This window comes from Dromaius novaehollandiae, chromosome 4, assembly GCF_036370855.1.
Source record: "Dromaius novaehollandiae isolate bDroNov1 chromosome 4, bDroNov1.hap1, whole genome shotgun sequence".
Lineage (NCBI taxonomy): Eukaryota > Metazoa > Chordata > Aves > Casuariiformes > Dromaiidae > Dromaius > Dromaius novaehollandiae.
This window is the reverse complement of record NC_088101.1, coordinates 55,430,240-55,451,401: the sequence shown is the minus strand read 5'-3', so window position 1 is coordinate 55,451,401 and position 21,162 is coordinate 55,430,240. Positions and strand designations below refer to the sequence as shown.

General features: G+C 38.4%; 1 protein-coding gene across 4 annotated transcripts in view; it reads right to left on the bottom strand.

The window, feature by feature from the left end:
• Positions 1-360: 360 nt before the first annotated feature.
• CNOT7 (CCR4-NOT transcription complex subunit 7) overlaps positions 361-21,162 on the bottom strand; it is a 21,119-nt gene continuing 317 nt past the window's right edge. For 3 of the 4 annotated variants that reach the window (XM_064511104.1, XM_064511103.1, XM_064511102.1), the window contains exons 2-7: positions 20,180-20,381; positions 19,659-19,852; positions 16,307-16,468; positions 9,896-10,040; positions 4,886-4,996; positions 361-2,094 (exon numbers count right to left, since the gene is read on the bottom strand). In XM_064511104.1, coding sequence (XP_064367174.1) covers positions 1,966-2,094; positions 4,886-4,996; positions 9,896-10,040; positions 16,307-16,468; positions 19,659-19,852; positions 20,180-20,296 — 858 coding nt within the window. In that variant the 5' untranslated portion in view covers positions 20,297-20,381 and the 3' untranslated portion in view covers positions 361-1,965. Of the gene's footprint in view, positions 2,095-4,885; positions 4,997-9,895; positions 10,041-16,306; positions 16,469-19,658; positions 19,853-20,179; positions 20,382-21,036; positions 21,123-21,162 lie in introns of those variants that run through there. The other variant, XM_064511105.1, reaches the window with a different exon arrangement.

Here is a 21,162-nt window from a genome sequence, read left to right as displayed (position 1 = left end):
GTTCTCTTGAAAGCCAAAGACAGCCAAAGTTCAAAAATAAAATAAATCACATCACCTTATGCATCAAGCTACGAAAAGAAATTACTAAGGAGATTTGGATGCCTCAGTAGTAAATTGTACTCACCACTCTAGCAACTCAGGTCAGTAGGAATGAAATCGGAAGCCTGTAAAAAGAATTCTGCTCCTCTCCCTTAATAGCAATGAACTGATGGTGGAATCAGCCAGGGAGAAGGGAATTAGATAATTTTATAAACATATGAATGAGACCTATTGCACTTAAACAAAACAGTATACAAAATTAAACTGAATATAATACACACATTCTAGGAAAAATTTTGCAACAAAAGCACCAGTCTGTAGTTATGTAAGAAAACATTTCTGAAGCCTTTATTTACAAAAGCTTTAAAAACAAATACCCTCTGTTATGCAAATAATTTGTTGTTTTAAAAAGGACCACCCAGTTACATCATTGTAACTCAATGAAAAAAAGAATTTTTTGAAGTACAAGGTAAAACAATAATTTGGCGAACATTTGGAGATTCTTCTACTATTGATTTCCGTGTAGAACACGCACACACATACGCGCGCGCACACACACACAGGCACACAATGTCGCACATTCCATCATTTCAGGCTAGTATTTAGCTATTCAATACCAAAAATGCTTCCTGCACAACTGCTCTGTACACATGCTATGCAGGGTGAAGAACTTACTTTAGGGTCCTTTAAAACAATATATCTAAAATATATTGCTAAGATAATACTCAAAAATAAACTAGCATTACACTCCTCAGGTAACTTTATTAGCTATAAGTTATTTATATTTTGTTGTTTTACAACAAATCTCTGTAACATCTGTCTTTGTAGCAACTACAAAAAAAGCACGATTTAATTGTTCTTCTAATTTAATAATTCAATTAAATAGTATTTTTTCAGATCTTTGGGTTTTATCTTTAACTAAACTGACTTTCAAAAATCATCAAATCAAGTACATAATAAATATGACTTCATAAAAAATATTTGGGATATACATTACTAGAATAAAAGCTAGGAAGTTAATTGAGGGAAGCGTGCCATTACAAAATTCCTACTGTTCCAATATCCTTCAACTCTCAGCTTACTGGCAAAAATGCTAAAGTCATAGCTGTTCTTTTCCTGAAGGGTGTAAAGCTGGTTTTTCAAACATCTTTCCCCCATCACAGAGCGGTTTTAAAGCAGCAGGCCAACTAGAAGCTGACATGTGCAGGATGTGTTTGATGATGACTGAATACTAGTAAAATAACAGCAGTTGTTATGACTTCAGTAGTTTGTTTTGCTTGAACAAATGCAGGTTATGCAGCAAATGAGTCATGTTCTACAGGTCGATATCAAGGAAATTCAGAGTGAAGCTGCTGAACTTGGCAAATGATTGTTTTCTAGTTGAGGGCAAAAGAAAAAAGAAAAACAAAAACAAAATTTCAAATAAAACAGAGGATCTGAGTCAGAGTCACTCTCTAAAGTGCAAATTTGATGGTCCACAATCTTGAATAGCTAAAACGCCTGCATACTGGAAGGGACAGACAAGAATGGGGAAGTTAGTTATAATCAGTGCTAGTTAATCTGGAGAAGGAAGGAAGTGGGGGCGGGGGGGAAGGGAAAAGACAAAAAAAACTAAGACCAACTAGGTAAGTTTACCAGACTATTCATTATGATTTAGTTTTCCCCTTCTCTCTGCCACACTGATCCTACACATGCTTCTTTACAAATGGGCTAACTACGAGGCCAAAAGTAACCCAGAAAATTCTACATATCAATATTAAGATCAAAATCTGTGATAGGAACAGTCAGGTTTAGTACATAGAAAGGCAGAAAAGAATGTGTGCTGAGAAAAGGGGAAAAAAAGCCTTATTGTCCAAGGGGTTCAACCAGAGATAAAACCTATATACAAGCACGTGGAGCTCAAAAAAGATGGCCTTTCATTTCATGTCATGACTGCTTGTTGGCTTCTTCTTCATATGCATTTCCTGTGCCATTTTGTACATAAGATGACCCCGAACCAAGGCCATATAAGTGGCCACAATATTTGGCATCATCAATGTGATCTTCAAAGAACATCTAAAGAGTTAAAAGAAAGACACAAATTACTGCCAAAGTTCAGCTTAGATTAAAAGTGCACAAAGGCTTGAAAAAGTTACTTTGGTTTTAACATCACATATCAAATCCCAAGATGCAAAAGATGACACAATTAACATAACATACTTAATCTCTTCAGGTCAAAGTGTGATATATGGCATGATTCTTTAAAATAAATCAAGCAAGGAATCCAGTCAGTCTCCCCACGCATCTTTCCTGATGAAATGACCAAATACAAAGGTTTGATGATTCTCTATTATCACAGTCATGAATCACTTTTATGCAAGTGCAAATATATCTTCTCCAACTGATTTCTGTGGGGTTTCTTGCAAAAGGCATCTGTCTGATACTCATCATAGGTTTCTGTACTCTACCTACTCCTTGATGTGAGGTTTTCACAGTCTGTCTTGAAATGGAGATACCTCCTGATTCATATTACAAGTTTGGGGGTTTTTTTTGGGGGGGGGGGGGAGGAGCTGGGGGGATGCCGAGCACAAAACCCATCATGGAGCTTTGGAGAAAGCAGGAAAATGCCTTTCTGGCTAGCTTCTCATTACAGAGGGAGACTTTGTTTAAAGGAGAACAGCAAATTAAAGCAAATTTTTTTTACTAAAACTGCGCTTACACCAGACTTCAAGTCTTAATTACCAAAAGAATCCCTCATTAGAAGCCATATGAAACTCTAATATTTTAGCTTTCAGGTCTAGGTTTTCAAGCAAAGAGACAATCTACCCCATAAAAATAAAAAGACAACTCACATACACAAAAAAATTCTCCACTCTAAAAAACTTCAGGGCAACCCCGGACATCCCAGTGGTTGACATTCTGAGTCACCATCAACAGCAGAAATCTAAGGCAGCCAAAGGCAAGCAGGAGCTGGGTGGACACAATCCACATCTAAATGCAGAGGACTGCATATAATGCACAGACTAAAAACATCTCCCCTTAAATTTTGCTCTTCACAGCACTGTCTAGATGGAGAATGCTGTACTGCAGAAATTAAAGGAACCTCAATTTAAAGAGTTTTAAAGCTGTCCAGCTGGTTCTTAAGAAGGCAAATAGGAAAACCCCAAACCCATAGGTCTACTGTTGTAGCATCAATATTTAAGTAACTCTGATGGGAAGAAAAAGAACAAGAACTTTTTGGCTGGGACCCAAAATTCCAGCAAGCAAGTTGCAACCCCTTAATCGCAATCAGTAACATAATATATTTTGTACCTTCAAAAACATTGTAAAACAATGTTTTTCACTAAGCCATATATCATTAAACATTCAATTCTACTGAAAAGGGTTTAAAAAGCATACCAAGTGTGTTTCTCTATGCTGATTACTGCTCCATTATTCAGAAATGCCAGGTTTTTAAAGCATCTCTGAAAAATCATCATAATCCATCTTTGTTGGCTTCATTAAGCAAACAATTTGCACTAAATTCAAGGATTTCTACTTGCTTGAATAAAAATGTTTGGTAAACAAATTCAGTAAATTTATTTGTCATGTAACAAAGACTATATCTGATTAAAGAAACAATCATGGGTTGAACCTTTTCTATACCGAACTTGAAATGGTACCTCAGGTATGATTATTATTGTTGTTATTTCCCTTTAGTTGCTTTGGATTTTGTTTCAAATTCAAGAGGGCAAGATTAACAATATTGGGCAGATTGCAGTTAGTGATACTATGCTTGGATCACACCAGAAACACAGTCCTCTATTGGCAACTGTAGCCCATGACATGCTTGACAACTAACAGTATCAGCAGGATTAAATCGCTGCACTCATGTTTCACTTCCACCAGAATTTGTCAGAAACTTGTGCTCAATTTCTCCCTTATACAATAGACTGGATTGCAGAAGGTAGTAAACTCAGCAAACTTAGTAAACTAAACCTTACTAAAAGATGAGGTTTGCTACTGCGATCAGCTCTGATAATGGTAAATGAGACTGAATCACTGGCAGAATGCCATGCTTATATGCACTGGCACTTACCCTGTTCATTGCTTTCAGAAGAGGCCTTTTCAACATTTATTTGTTCTGTTAATGTAAAATATCCTAATATCTCCCTGCTGTATGCAGATGACTAGCAGGGATAGGCTAAGTTTATAAGACATGACTTCTCTTGCCCTGAACCTTGAATTAACTGGCTGATATCTCATCTTTTAGAACCTGCGTTAGTTTACTTGTGCTTTACTCAATGGCAAGGAACAGATGTATGGACATTCTCTGCAGCACCCTGCAAGTCAGTATTTATTATTCCTGTGGCCTACAAGTTCAGGTAAAAGTGGCTAACACAGACAGACCTACTCTTTTCCCCCCTACTAGGCCTGTCACAAGTAGCAGTGCACATCAGCTGGGTGTTACAGTGAGCAGAAGCTCCACAAAAGGCAGCCCAAGCAGTGTCACCTAGAAAGCAGCAGTATTTGGCTCCAGCAGCTCATAACCCACTGCAGCAGCCATCTAAAAAAGAAGGCCTGCAAAACAGGGAGGTGGGGGGGGGGGGGGGGGGGGACGACACCCACACCACACTCCCCACCCCCAAAGCAAAGCATACGATGGAAATAGGAAGCAATACTCACTTGCAGCAGCTAAGAAATAAATAGTGCTGGTTCACACTTACCCTGGGGAAAATACAAGTGGTCTTATTTTTGTCAAGAAACCAGTGGCCCTTAAGGCCTTCTGAGGCCTCCTTAAAATACGGTAAATGTAGAAGAAGCAGCAACCCCATCTGACTATTACAGCAAGTTACTATCATGAAGATAAACCAATATGTCCACCTACTTCTCTCATTTTGAAAAAGGCCATTCCTGTGAGTAAAGAATCAGATCCTGCCTGATGCTGTGGTCCTATCCTTTCCAGCTCTAACTGCTCAGCCACTTCTTGTAATCCACCCTGAAAAAGAAAATAGTACTGTTAACTGCAGAAAAAGTATGAATCAAAAAACTGAACTGCAATATTTGGGAAAACTTGGTACACGGGACTTACAACCTTATGTATATTTTAAGGTTTGGCACAGTAGCTGAAACGGTCCCTATGCTAGACAAATGCACACCTGGAAAATCAAGTTCTCAGTATCAACTGCAACATTAGAATTCTGTGCCAGACCTAAATATAGTACTAGTTGTGACCAACCAAGCTACTACTCCTTCGGGTTCCAGATTCTCCAGTAAATAGAAGTCATTACTTAACAAACCAATTCCTTCAAAAAGTTGGAAGGACTGGCAATGAAGATGAACAACACAAGGCATTCCTGTACTCCTACTTCAATGAAAGTTTAAAAGGTGAAAATGCTGTTCTACAAACATAGGAATTCAAGCACTTATGAATGAGATGCACATATGCCCCCATGTGTTAAAGGATTTAGGTTTCCTTTGAAATACTTTTTTCTTTCCACTTACCTTTCAACAATTAAGCTGAGGGTTTTCACTTCCCCTCACAAAAACTTAAGTATCCAGAACACTCCAAGGAGTTCAGGAAAATGTTACACATTTAGAAACCAAGTGCTAAAGTCAAAAAAGCCCACTCCCTCTCCCCAGGACATTCTTATCCTCTTCAAATTTAAAGTTTGTTTTGTTAACTACCATAAGAAGGTAGAAAAAACACACACAAAAAGCCCCACCATCTTGTAACCAGTTTAAGATACTAAAAGCCAAAGGCATGGTTAGCTTTTCTCTTAGATGTATGTTTACTAGTCTTTAAAACAGTCACACTACATCTGTAATGAAACCTACTACTTACAAAAAGGATATGAACAGCTCACATACCAAAAGGGAACCATTTAAAGCAGTATCATCCTCTTTGAATGTTGATACAAGACTTAAAACAACAGCTCCAAAGATTGAAGGTGCAGACATCACTGCAGAGCTTCTGCAAAGCGACCTGCTCTCAAAGCTAAAGCCTTCTGCAGTTTTGAAGCAATTTTTCTTCCTGTTCAGCTTAACTTATGCAAAAGCCTTGGCAGCCGCTGGTAAGACTATTCCCTAAACTGCACAGTGGCTAAATTAGCCCTTCATTTTAGTGCCAGAAAATGGTAACAACCACCACTTTCAGAAGCAAACTTCTCAGAAATCAGTTTGTTTTTACACAGATAGCATGTATATCTTTAAATTCATCTGTGTTACACCGTAACTGTGATCTTTTAATACCATGAACTACACTGTGGGACTACAATTTTGTACAACAGTTTTCTTTATCATTAAGGCATTTATCATTAAGGCAAAGCTACTGGCAAGAGACTAAAAAACGCATAGGTGCATTATGATCTAGAAAGGACAAAGACAAACCCCACAGTGCAGCTTTAAACTCCGCAAGGGGAAAATGTAGCAGAGGCCATGCTTTTAAACAGAGACTCCCTTGTATTTGAGTTCACCTGTCCTCACACCCTTAACCTGTTTCAAGCACAGGAAGGGAAGCAGTAAGAGGCAAAAGTGTAATAATACAAGTTATTTCAACACATAACAAAAATAAAGTTTAATCTGAAAAGATATGTTATGGAAATTTCTATGAACCTCATGGCTATAGGTTTGGGTCTGGGTTATTTTCTTACAAAAGTAGTAACATTCCCAAGTAAATCCCACAACCAACATGAAAATCTGGTATTGCTATGGCTAGTTTTATTCTCACTCGAGCAGCACGAGCATAGTTTATGGAAGCTAAAGATGAGAATAAGTCTATACACTAGCTAGTTAAATAGAGAATCTAGCTTGTTTTCTTTCCTTGTTTGTATACAACACCTGAACACTGCATACATGCTAACTCAGTTGTTTAACATACACTCTTAAGAAAGGGCTGAGGGTTGGTGGACAGAAAGGAAGAGTATCTCAGATACAAGGTTGTTCTCTACTCTCTGACTTGCAGTAATGAGCTGTTGGAGTTAGCAACTGCTGTTAAGCCCGCACCCTTTTAAGATACCATTTGCTGCTTCTAAGCCCCTCACAAGCAGTGACTGAACAGTGCCTCATCATCGGGTTCTTCTACCTGTAAGACTATTTACACCAGCTTCAAATAGCTCTGATTTTTATTATTCGAGGGTTTTTCTTCAGTGATATATATATGCTGGTGGCAAGTTCTGGAATGTAGATGTAATAATTCAGAATTTACAGTAACAGTGGCCTATAGAAAAATGCTTTGAAAACAGTGCTTTCAATGGTGTATTTATTTTAAAATACATCACACACTACTTCTGTGAGAAACTTCTTGGTCTGTAACTGCAAGAATTACAGAATAAAACCCAGCTGTTTCTGAAGATTAATAAGCTATTGAGATTCTCTTTCAGACAAGACTTTTGCATTCCAGATAAGAACATTTTTCTCTTGGGAGAGGAGGATGGGAAGACAGTAGAAGGGGAACCAAAGGAAAACAAAACTAAAATGATTCACAAACTATGGATTATATCATGTCTTCTACCTGCTGAGTTAAATGTCCATTTTCCTTTTTATACAGATAATATATTTCTACAAAATTCCAGATTTTCAGAGCATCAGTTTCCAAGAAGAGGGCAATAGAATGATTTATATAATCACATTACCATAATCAACAGCAAATCCAGTCCAAACCCAAGTTTCATGGCATTGGTAGAGTTCATTGTTCTGTACAAATTCCATAATTAAAGCAAGTTTCAAACAAGGTCTATATATCTACATTACTTATAGTTGCCATTACCATAAAAGGTATGAAACTGTCAACACAGAAAGGTTTGGAGAGAATAAGCAAAAAATGCAAGTCTACAGTGCATTAATATATTTCAAGTTAACTTGCAATCTGCATGCCACTAAAGCACACACATGCCCATTTGAGTTAGAGCAGAATAACATACTCTAAATTCAGAGACTACCTTAATTTCATAAAGGAGCAGCAAACAGCTTCCCAGTCCTAAAGGATACTTCTTCTCAATGCCAAAATGCATTTTTGGAAGGGTGAGGTGAAGCTACAGCAAACGAGTGCATTTCACATGAAAAGTAACTTACACAAGTCAATAAAGGACAACTGCACAGCAGTTCAATTCACTGCAATTTAATAGAGATTTAAAGTGACATATGTTAGCAGACAGCGCATGCATTTTAAGAGTCACAACACTGAAATGTTTGAAACAAGTTGCTAAACAGCTGCTCTCAGTACAGAACAAGTCCACCATCATTTCATCACTGGTGTTTGGAGGGGTAGGGCAGTCCACATCCCTTCCCCTTCTGTCATTACCAGTCTGCACGTTAGATGACAGGACAAGATTTACCACAGGAAAGCTGGCCTACATAGTAAACCGAAAAATCATCCTTGTTGTTAACGTTTGCTGAAATAAGACCTGTGAGGGTTTCTCTTGTCTTTTAAAATACAGTAGAATCTCTAAACAATGCAGGTTACATACAACTATTTCTTAATGAAATGATAGGAAATACAATCCCTTCCTCCCCAACCCCGTTCCAAACGTATACTGTTACTAGAGGCTTATTAAATCTGTCGCCTTTCCCAGATTGCTGAAGTTAGATTATACATTTTGTTCTCGGTGCAAGTTGCTACTGGTAAGACACCAGATACTTTGCTTTTCCTCACCAGAAAGGAGAAAGGTTTTCTGTTTTTAAGACTCCTGAAGTTCATGAACATTTCACTTTTTCTTCTGGCCTCATTGGAGAAAACCAGTTTCTAAAGTGTTCTTTAATACCTAGCCATTTGCCAGGCTGATTATCCCAATAACAACTCTGGATGAACACAGATAGGTATACTTTTCTTGCTAACCAGAATGGAAGTCTCCATTTTCAACATCAATTTGATTAACAAAAGGAATTACACACCTTACTTCCCACACAAGCAGGCTGCTACTTAAAAGTGACACATTCTATTTGGTTAATCTCAGAAAGAAACAGAGGATTGTAAACCCCGCGCGGATCACTAGTTCAGCATGCTGAAGTGGCAAGCCATTCCTTAGTCAGGATTTGATTGTACTACAGTCAGTGTTCTCTTTTTCCTTCAGGTTCATATTAAGAAAGCCTAGAGAACTGGGTTACTTTCCATGAAAGCAGCAAGTCATTTACTGCCTCTGATGAGCGGTGCACCTCATTCCAGTAGTAGTCCAGACTCTTACAGTTCTCTGTCAAGTAAAGCTGTAACAGTCCCCACAGTTCTGCAGTCCCATCTTTCACTTTGCTGTCTTCCCCTTCACACACTTAGTTCCAGTTTGCATTCATTCTCCAGTCCAATAAAGTCTTCTCCAAATTTTAAGCCCGATAGAATAAGCCAATTAGTAGCCCCACTGGCCTGACATGAGAAATTAGTTTCTAGCACTGCATTTTTTTCTAGAAGTTGCATGTTGTCCCTGAACATACGCTGCTTTTTGTCTTTCCTTATGGGGACATCTGAAGCATCCTTCGCTCCATTCCTCTTCCCGAGACACTTCCACAGCATCATCGTTGCCATTACCTTTGCCAAGACGACTGCAGTCCTTTAGTGGACTGCACAATGAGGAAATAAGAGTATATGAAACCCATCAATTCTTATGGCTCAAGTGAAGGATTACTTCCAAACATGGGCTTATCATCTGGCAGCACAGACTGGGCACAGCTACTGATACAGTATCAGCTTGCTACTTTTTAACTGGTAAGCAGTTATAAAAGTTGGTGTGTGCTCCTGCCTGCCTCTATTGGTAGCCTTTAATATTAAATATACAAAGTTTGAGACAAAAGTGCTGATTAATGGGTAGTATCAAAGCAAAACAGGACAGAAAACAAGATAATCTTTTAGCAGAAAATTCTCTCTCTCCAAAAATAAAGTCTGCTCTGAGTCATGTAACAGACTACTTACCTTCAGATTTTTGCAACTCTTCATGAGATATTTTACATCATAGATGACAGGGAAAAACAATCTCAATATCTCAAAGAAGTCCAGCTCTTCTTCAGGTAGATTAGAGTTTGTCAGGATTTTGATTAGATAGCCGAAGTCATATCCACTGTGAATTAATAACAAAAACAATACAGGCAAATAACTTAGACTCATCCTTCTGACTTCCAACATCAAGACTTTCTTTACTTACACAATAACAGGAAGACACTTTGCTTAATTTCACGCAATTTAGACCAGCTCTTACATAAAATCAAGTGTCTGAATGCAAATGGCCCTTCTGCAACTTCTAGAGAAAACATCTCCAAATCAGTCTCAATGAGGCAGAACGAAGAAGTAAAAACTGAGATCTGCCTACAGGAGCTTCTCCGAATCCTGAAACAAGGTAGCACTGCTGGGGCTTCACTTAATACAAGCTTTATGCTGTTAAAGGCTTTTTTTCTAGTGATGACTATTTATCCTCTTTCCTAGGAAGGCAGAGATTACAAGTCAATGCTGCACAGTAACTGGTGGTTGCAACAACCAATAGTCATCCTGACACAGTTGATCAGCTGCTGCTCACCCTCTAAAGACCAATGGACAGTTAGTCATCGTTGATCAAACGGCTACATAAAATCAGTCAGAGCAGATCACATGCAAACGCTGCAGTCGTACAAGCACTTTCAGCAAGTATAAGATACAGCTGACACAAAGAGGGCACTCACTCTGCTCATGCCTGATTCCCTGTACTTGCAGGATTAGTCACACACATAGGCATTGAACTGGATCAGGGGACTGACCCTGATCTTTGTTATTCGGTTAGCACTGAACCAAATCACTTCCTAGATTTGGTTTACATGCAATTTTAAAAATGCCTGTCCCAGCAAAGGAGATAAAAAAAACACACAGCATGGCTGCCTCTTTTGAGGGCCACATCAGCTTATGTTGTTTATGGCATCTTAGCATATAGCCACAGCACAATTGAAGTGAATGGGTGGCCACTGCAGACTCCACATTCACAGCTTAAGACCTTGTGTTGGTTCTTGGTAGCATGAGGATTATACTCAAAACCGAGAATTTTGCAACATGGTTCAAATCTTGCCTGGGGCCTTGGAGATTTAACTGCAAGGTGAGTGCTATAAGAGATAGGTGTCAGCTGAAGACACTGTACTACTGATCCTGCAGATATTCAGCACCTACTTAGACTGGTGACTTCTCATGCAGGGTCAAGGCTTTAGCTTATATACTAGATGCAAGGAGAACTTTTTTTTTAATGCTTTGTATATGATATTCATTGTACCACCTTGGTCTTGTGAATTTCTACCCAAACATGAGAGAGTCTTGAACAGAGCAAGAGCAAATGGATTGTTTCCTAAAAACCTATTAACACAAGATACAGGAAAGGTACAGATTACTACAGCTCTAAGGGGTTTTCTAGTACTCTAGCAGGGATTTCAAGTTGAATGACTCCAGCATTGCATTTGGTGCTTTGAAGCTGAGCTGGCAGCATTCCAAGCTCCACAGCAGCAGCCACTGGCCAGGAAGCAAAGGAGTCAAAAGATATAGAGGATTTCAGCTGAGATTTACAATGTAAAAACTTAGAGTACTTAGCAAAACAATAGTTTGAGAGCTTAACTTGAATAGAGAACCTACTAGGAAAAAAAAGCCTTTATTAGCAGAAAGCCCTTTTAGGCAAAAATATCAAAACCAACCAACCAAGAAAATCTAACTGTCCCTCTCCCCCCTTTAGGAAAAAGATTGCTCAGAAAGACACAGAAAGTCAAAAAAGATTGTTCAAGATTAGGGAGAGGTTAATCTGGAGATTAGACAGCATGTTTATGAATTCACTCAATTCATGACATTTGTCATCCTCATGGCTCAAACATAAAAGCTGTATCACTTCCAATTTCTATAAAGAAGTCAAAAGATTCATTTAGTCTTTGTATTGAGGGGGAGTAGGCTATCATTAATTTGCAATTGTGATGAAGAATTGCATATTTTTTCCTGGAGTTTACAGCTAATTAGCTCATGCCAGGATCCTTGTGCAGAAAAAGGGAACAGGATATCGAAAGAGTGGAATTCTTTAACAGACAGGATTACCCTTCCACTGCATAACAGCATTCAATCAGATAACTGTTCCTGGATCTTCAGCAGGAGTTGGTTTCAGTCAGCTCAGAGTGATCTCTTGCATTCCTTAAATTCCAGCTGTTTGCACTTAGTCCTATTGTTCTCGTAACAACCATCAAAAACCACTTTATTAATCACAGTACAGTATCAAGACATTTATATGATCTTACTATACTTCTGATGATTAACAAGTGACAGTCATCCAAGCTTACATAAACATAAGAACTGCCACTCTAATTCAAGACTAAGTTCAAAAGGAGTTCAAGTCTAGTTCAAAAAATGTTGATTGGCCACTGCTGACACTAACAGAAGGGTAAGAAAGTCCACAGTGAGCAATTACATAATTAGCAGCTCATTAGAGAAGTTTTCTTCTAATCTTCTAACAGGCAATTAGTGGTTGGTTTATACTCCAAAGCACACAGGCTTCCTTTCCTTAAAAGGCTTTCACCCTTCTAATATAATCACTTAAAGTTACTAAGTGCAGTTAGCCACAATCCCTGGAGCTATACAGCAACATAAGCACACTTACAGCCACAGGTTTTTCAATGAACATGGACAGCTGTAGGCAACAGAACCATGGAAAAGATCAAAAGCATCTGTATTTCTTTCCCCTATTACCCAGAAATAATTCAGATAGCCAATTAACTCTGAACTTCATTCAGGTACAAACAGTCTCTGAAATTAAACCTGGCAGGCTGAAAAGGCTCCATTTACTCCACTTTATAACTGGCTACATATTCAGATAGAAGTGAGCCAACAGATTAACTTTTACAAAAACTAGTTAGACACAAATGATCATTGAAATATCACGTCTTGGAATCTTTCAGCTTCCCAAAAATGTTTAGGATAAGAGGCATGTCTGCACAACCGGACTCCCAAGGCAGATCAAGGAGGCTGCACCTAAATGGACATCCAAAGCCTCAGCAGACCAGTCAACTGAACCTCCACCCAGCATTTGAGCTCTCCTGTTCCATGACTGCTTAGACTGCCAAGCACCCACAGCTTTAACTGCAGCAAGAATTAGAAATTCAGAGTGCCCTCCTCCTCTCATTTGGGTTGCCTCTTATATCAACTCAAATTCATTAAATCTTTTGTCTGTATTAGAATGTAATCTCTTATAACATTTTAGTATATAAGAATTGGTGAGAGTACAAGAGGTTCTTCACTCGTGCCTGGCAGATATGCAGGCCCACAGAGATTCGCCAGTACGTCAGGATGTCAATGCAGCTACATCAAACACAGAGAGAAAGCATACAGAGAATTTGAGAAGTTAACAGCATAGAAAACAAATTGCACAAGAGTTCCAGGAAACTGAAGAATGGAAAATGAAACAAAAGCCTCACACTTGCAGAAAAAAGTATTTCCCTCGTCCTCGCTTCCCAAGAGACCCACAAGTTTTTGAGGTCAGTAGTACTGAAAGCATTTTTGAAAAACCAGAAACAATAGCATAGCAACATAGGGAGAGAGGGGGATTAACAAAAAGTTTCCAGAGACTGACTATGGTTAGAAGCAGTAGATCACTGACCTGTCAGAACAATCTTTGAAAATCCAGTTAGCAAGTAATGAATAGGATCAAGAATTTAAAGTCACGATTAAGATACTATCCCTTTAAAAGCAAATCTTGAAGTGAAGAGTCTCAATACTGCTAAGTTTGGTGAGAACCACAAGAGTACATCATCTAAACTAAAAACAAATAAGCAAGTTTAGAAAAACTGTGTTTGGAAAGAAAACACTAGTATGTTTCTCTCTTTGAAAGTTAGTAATCAACAAACACAATTTTCCACATATTTCTACAGGTTTAGGGTATGCAAAGGTCACCATATGTTTTCCAGACTGGAACCGTAAGTCTAGATCCTGCTATTGACACTGCAACTATAGAACACAGCTTTTCCAGGATTCAAAGAACTATTGCAGGGAGAGTGTATATGAAATACACATTTTCAGCTGAGTGTCATATTGTTCAAGTTTCTACTGACAGAACATACCCACACTCAGCCCAAGATATACTTAGAAACAACTGTTTACTGTTCTTCGATGTACACCTTATGTGATCCATACTCATTAATAAGCTTTCTGCATTCAGCCTCAGCTTTCTCAATTCTTCAGAACTCCACCCGCTATCCCACCTTTTGTGCTCAACATAATATCAACATGACTTGTCAAGTTCAAGCCACTTAAGCACCCCCTGAATTCAAGCAACAGCCAAGCAATATGCTGCGGACAGTCAGCATGTGACAAACATTTGCTGGAATAGCTATCTTGACAGAACTTCTAAAAACATTTCCAGTGAAGTCCACAACTGAAATACATCTTGGCACAGATGCAACCAAGCTTTAATAAAGCTATCCTAAAAGCTTAACACAAGCTGCACTAGTAAAAATGGCATAAGGCACATATAGGTTGCACTATATTTCTGCTAGCATGATGTCAGTCAGGAATCACACACAGCCAATATACCTATACTGTAAAAAGACTCCCTATAGTGCAGAAATGGCTTATGTCTTCTTTTTCTAGTACAACTTACACTAGACCCCTAAAGTTATTAAGCTATACTGGAAAAACAATGTTTTGTAGATGCTACAGAAACATGATGGCTTTTGCTGATGTATCAGTTGCAGGTATAAGTAACCCCCATCCATCATCCTCCTAACCCATGTAAGTTATTTTACTATAGTTAAGTGTAAATCACAAATATACATGTAAGAGCACATAATACCGGGTTTAAGCTGAAAGAAACTTAATTCACTGATTCAGTGTCTGCAATGGTTTCCACACAGCTCATAGCATTCTTCTTCCAATCTTTTCCTAAGGTTCTACCCTGGTAGCAAGATACCAGAGTAAGGTTATTCTGAAGTAATATTGTGAGTTGTGACTGCTATGAGTGGAAGACGGGAGCAGACTAGGTGACAAGTGTAATCAAAGTAGATCCCCCTAGCCTTATTTTTTTCCTTGAAAGTCAGTCTATAACTGGAAAATATTTCTAATAAGCAAGTCAAAGAGACAAATTCTGCAAGAGACTGGGTCAAAGAACTGATATACTTCTTATAGTGGCTAGTAGCAGTTGTTCAGCACACACAGGATGCTTAACAACAACTTTGAAGACTGCAGTGTTTAGCTATTTTAGATAGCCAGATTTCACTTCTCAGCAGCCCCCCCCAAAATTCCTCTTTTGTTCATTATTTATAGAAACAAAATCAATAAGCTGAAACAATTCTTATTTCTCAGTTGCTCAGTAACTTAAACTCTTCTTTGATTCTGTGTGCTTTGGTTCCATGTGTTCTTCTCTCCCAACCCCCCTCCAAGATTTAATACTTAAGGATGAACAAGTTCTGGGTTTTGTTTTGTTTTTTTCCTCTTCTAATTTAGTAGGCTACAAATTACCACTCATCAATGTGGCAAGTGTGATAAACAAGAATAAAACTAATGAAACTCCTGGTCTCAGCTGAGGCATTTGTTCCAACTTTGTTGACTTGCTTAGCAGCCAGCATTTAAAATGTCAACATAAGGGCCTTACATAGCAATAAGCCTTTAAAGCCACTGTTGCTTGCAAAAAGTGCAAATTATCTCATCTTTGACATGTAGTTGACTATACAACGACAACCACATAAGTGTAATGATTTAAATCTTACTAACGTCGGAAGATCTTTTCTATCTTGACACTTTCACACAGATTTAACCTCCTCATTTCTGCCTCTTCTACTTGGAAAATTAGTTCCTGTGATGTAATTCCTGAATTGCAAAATGTATTCACTGCTGCTACTAGAATTAAGACTTCCATCACAGATCTTCTTTTAAGCTGAGCAATTTGCAGCTGTGCAGATTAGCAGGCGATTTAAAACAAAATTTGAAGTGTTTTATAAAACAATTCACTGGTAATTCTGCATTCTCTCCCACGAGCCAAACAGTATTTGCTCAAAAAGTGCTTACAAATAGTTTGCTGTTATTGTTGTTACTATTATTACTTGCACATGAGGTATAAAAAGATGCAATGCCACCTGCTGGCTTAGGAGTTTCATGTTTTTCTGGTTCACCCCTTTGGTGAAATCAGCTATAAAAATAAAATACCACTCCTGCTCTGTATATTCCATTCTTCTAACACAGAATGGTACCATACGTATTACAGTAGAAATAGCTGTTCAGCTCTGAAAAAGCTATGTGCTATATACTGTACCAGATGCATACCACTTAAAGCATTAGGTGTAAAATCCAAGTTTAGAATGAGAGAAAAGTCAAAATGGGCAATTCAAATATTTAACATATAGAATTTACCTATGAAATGAAAGCCACTTGACTCCTTCACACAGTACAACTCCCGATGTCATGAGTAGTTCTGCAAAGTACTGTGTCTCAATTCCTTCTTCCTCATGCTTTTTAAATTGGATGCCAGATGTCGTTAACAGTTCAATAGAGTCCTGGGCATACATATCTTCTCTAAAACAGAGAGGGGAAAAAAATAAATTTTCATGATTTATAGACCTTAATGATTATAAACCTGGTAACAACTTTTTCTTTTTTCTCTACTCACTCCACAGGCTTTACTGACACAAAAGAAGAGCAGCTTGACTGTGTTCCTTGTTTATTACAAGAACAACCATTTTTCACACTATTTGTTAACCTTCATTAGCATCTGATCATTCCCAGCATCTCCATTCCTACCTTCTCCAGAAAGACCTAGCTCCCTGCTCCTCATCCTATTCCCTAGTAGGGCTCCCCTTTTGTGAAATCTACAGACAAAAGTAAATGTACAAATACAGGTATTTTACCAAGTAAGACCTGTTATTTAAACTATAACAAAGTAAATACAATAGTTGAGAAGCACTTCTGAAATCTGTTACTTACAGAATTAAGAACAGCCCACTCCAAATCAGATTCCAGTGCTGTATTTTTTCTGTAGACAGTATTTTTCACCCATTTCTGGTTTTCTGAGATTTAAGCTTACAGAAGTGTTCAGACACACACACCCCACTCACCAAAGCTTCCTTCTCACTACAACTGGAAATTGAGTATTTGCCCCATCTAGTCGATTCTTACAATTCAGCTAACCTGAAAATCTCCCTCTAAACCATCAACTTCAACTTTTCTTTAACAGACAGATTTTGGAGTTACGGCTTAACAGGAGGGGAAAAGAAAGGTTCCTCTATGCCTTGTTTGATCCCTCTTATCCCTGTATTTATTCCCTTCACCACTAATATTTTCGTGTTCTTAGAAATTTTGTGATGAAACAGGGATTTTTTTTTCTAATTATAAAATTTAATCTATATTGTCATAGCAAAGACACAGAATGATTAACTGAAGAGTAAATGCATATGTGGCTTTACTTAGAAGACGGACCACAACATACCGTTCCACAAAGTCTCTTCAGTGTACAGGTTTTAATTTTAGTGAAGGAACACCCTCCCACCCCAAATTAAGATAGACAAGACAACCCAATCTATCAAACTTAAAAATTATATTCAGTGGTAGACTTATATTCCCTACACTTAATAGCAAGTCATCATTCATCAGGACACGTAGATACATTCTCAAGATGTGTTACATCTTTTTTCCTCCCTCCCACACAGCTGCTCATTAGCTCTCCAGCTTTAAGGCATCAGCTTCCCACCACCTGTCCATTTCCATAACACATTAAAGAACTCATCCAAAACAAACATGCCTATTTTACAATAAAATAAAATAAAAACTTTAATTCTAGTTTGTTGCTCTGCACTGATCAGGTGGATATTTAGTTTAAAGCAATATTTATGCTCTTTAAAATACATTGTGACAAGACCTGGCTGGAACAGCTCACACACACAGAAAAATACCCTCTAGGAACAGCCAACAGCTGTTTTGCTTTAGGAGCAGAACACTTGGCACAGTGCCATTTCCCAACAGGAAATTTAGAAACAGACAAAACCTGCTTTTTTTTTTTTTTTTTTTTTTTTTTTTAAATAAGTTGCTTCCCTATCCCTGTTAAAGACATTAATTACCCTCATGTTAAGCAGCATTCATCTAGCTTACTATTCCGGATAAAATCTCCACCAATGAACTAGTAATAGGTTAGTTCAGTGAGTACCTAGTTCCTACCTTACTACCTTTCTTAGCTATGTAGCACCTGGCACAAATGGATGGAAAACTACTTTTGTTTTCAGTTACTTGACATTAGATAGATCTTTGAAACTCAGAAAATGAATAAAACATAACCCCGGCTATTCTTCACAGATCACAGCTTAGAAGACACCCATTCCTCCTCCTTTCTCTCCTGTGCCTAGCAGGATTAGTCTATTCATTTATTAAGATAATGGATAATTTCTATCCAGCATTCATATGGCCAAGTAGGGTCAGAGATACCAAAACAGTGAACCCGCACTTTCTTTTCTTTCAAGAAGTGCTTCAATTAAAAAGACCATGTCATTCCTCAGGCCAAACTGATTAGAAGAGCAGAAAGATCAGGAAAAACAACAGCAGTTTTTTCGTTGTAACAATCCTGGTGACTCTGAAAAGAAGTGTTTTTATCTGCAGAAAAAAAAGGCCTGTTCTCTAAGCTTCCTTCATAGGCTGCAATTTTAACTCACGTATATCAAGTTTTCCAGTGGTCAGCCCATAACACAATTACAAAAAAAAAAAATCCAAGCCTTCAAAATATTTAATTTTACAAATGTTTGCACTAATATTTAGACTAAGCCATATGAGAACTTGTCAGACTGATTACATTTACTCAGGAGAAGGGGGGAGGAAAAAAAAAAAGATATTGCCCTGGTAACTTTGTCAGCTACCTGTTAAAGATACAGTTACAGCTCCATGTAAGTGTCTAGTCCCACTGGGAAAGTTACGTTCATACTTAAAGATTTATCATTGATAAAGCCGCTTTCTAAAGTAAAGCCCAGTGTACTATTCTGACAGACAGTAAAAACAGCTTTTTTTTTTTAATCAACATGTTACAAAAAAAGAAATCCACAACAGCTGTGCAAAAAGAGAGTCAGAACAGGAATCTCTACAAGAATTGTGCTGTAGAATTTAGCAAATCCCTTTTAGCCTATAAAAGAAAAATAAAATATAATACAGTAAACACAATAACCTGCTTTAAAAATAAAGAAAAGCTGCTACAGTATTAAAAATTTGACAGTATTTTACTTAGAATATTATCATGATCTTGTGTGCCTTTCAATTAGAATAATATTATTTTAAAGAAGATGGTTTAGAACTTGTTGATGAACATTGTGATGTTTTGTTTTTAGTCACTTAGATAACTTTGTATTTTTTCTTCAAATGTTATCCATTTAAAATATACAAGAACTAATATGCAACTCTTATAACAACCAGAAAGATTTAAGCTAAGGTTAGGTGTTTTATAGCTTAAACTTCATACTTTGAAACACTAAATATGAATATGCAGAGCTAACTCTTGCATCACTTTAAAACTTTTGTTGAAATTGTTTTGCATTTCTGACTAAATTACAAACAATAAGACAGTCCGCATAGAAACGAAGGAAGAAAGCATGTGTTTGCCCAACCAAAATTTTCCTCATATAAAGCATTCCAAACAGTGCATAAACATAGCATAAACTTTTATAACTTATAACACATTTTCACATCAGTAAATCAGAAACATGCATCAACCGTAAGGAGATTTAGCACTTACGTTAAATTAAATTTAAAATTAAATTGCCAAGTTGAAGTTCCTGGAGGGTATTCTCCTTGCTCATTCATAAATGTCAGTCCCAGTTGAATTATTTTTAGCAAGTCTACATTACAGCGTAATAACTGGTACTGATAGTCTGCGTTGCTTCTGAATTCTCCAATAGGCCTTGCAACTACACCTGGAAATTCTGTATCCTGCAAGAACAGAGTTAAAACTTCAACAAAACACCTTCAAAAATTTTACACTGCTGATTTTTAATACTAAAATATATTTCAAGTACGGAATGATCTCATAGCTGAAGAATACCGTGCGTAAATGTAGCCTTAAAAAAAGATAATAGACTAGCATTTTAATGTTTATAAAATATTATCATTAATTCAGCACTAAAAATCCATTGTTCTTTCAAGGAAAATGAGTAACACTTAAACAAATTTAAAATTTTACTAAAAATTTACTAACAGTAAATGAGTTCATCATGTTTTTGTGGTAACGTGCCAGGTAAAGATCAAGTGCCCACTTACCATAGCTACATAGTTATACTTCCGTATAACTTGACGAATTTTCTTCATCTCTTCATCCAAGTTACAAGCCCAAACTTCACAGATTCTTTGACTATGGTCTACGGTAGCTGCTGGCATAGTGGGGGGCTTTAAAGACCATACATCAAAAGTTACACTTGACTGGGGATCAGTTTCATGAAGAGGGCTTTATTTTTTTTTTTACCTAAGAGACAAAGAAAGGAAAGCAGTAAGCATAAGTTTTTATTCCTCATTTATGTAAAAAAAAAAAAAAAGTCCTTAAATATTTGAATCAAACTTTACTCCTCAATGCCTCATAAAACACACACAACTTGGCCACCAATGCCATGTGAATTTCTGCTATGCCTGTATAAGTCTCAGTCAAAAACAGAAGCTTACGATTCTGTTACTCGCTTTCTCTCTTGCACAAAGCCTGGCAAACTGGCAAGGTGCACCAGCTCAGCAGACAAGAAGAGACACCTGTACTCGGGGCTGAGCCCAGGAGCGTTACTCCCCGAGGGGCTGGAGGAGCACACTGCTCAGGAGCGCAGACCGCCTGTAACGCGAAATGAGGCGGCAAAGTGACCAACAGCGTCACGCCAGGCTCGGGGACGCTGTAGCTGACAGCCTCAAACAGCTCCCCAGCCAGAGAGCCCGCTGGGCGGGAGAAGCCTCCTCCGCTCTCAGGGAAAATCGCGCACGCCAGGCCGGAGGGACGAGCCCGGGAGCCGACGCGGCCCGCAGGACTCGGCCTCACGCCCCCGCCGCCTCCCCAGCGGCGGCCTCGGGCGCGCCGGGCCCCACACGCGGCCCGAGAAGGCGCAGAGCCTCCGCCGCCGGCGCAACAAGCGGCTCCGCACCGCGGACGAGGAGCGCCGAGCGCTGCAGCCCCCAACGCTTCCGGGCGAGGCCGCGCGGCTCGCGGGGACGCGCCCGCCCGCGGTGGGGAGGCGCCGCCGCCGCCGCCAGGCGGGCCGGGCCCGCGC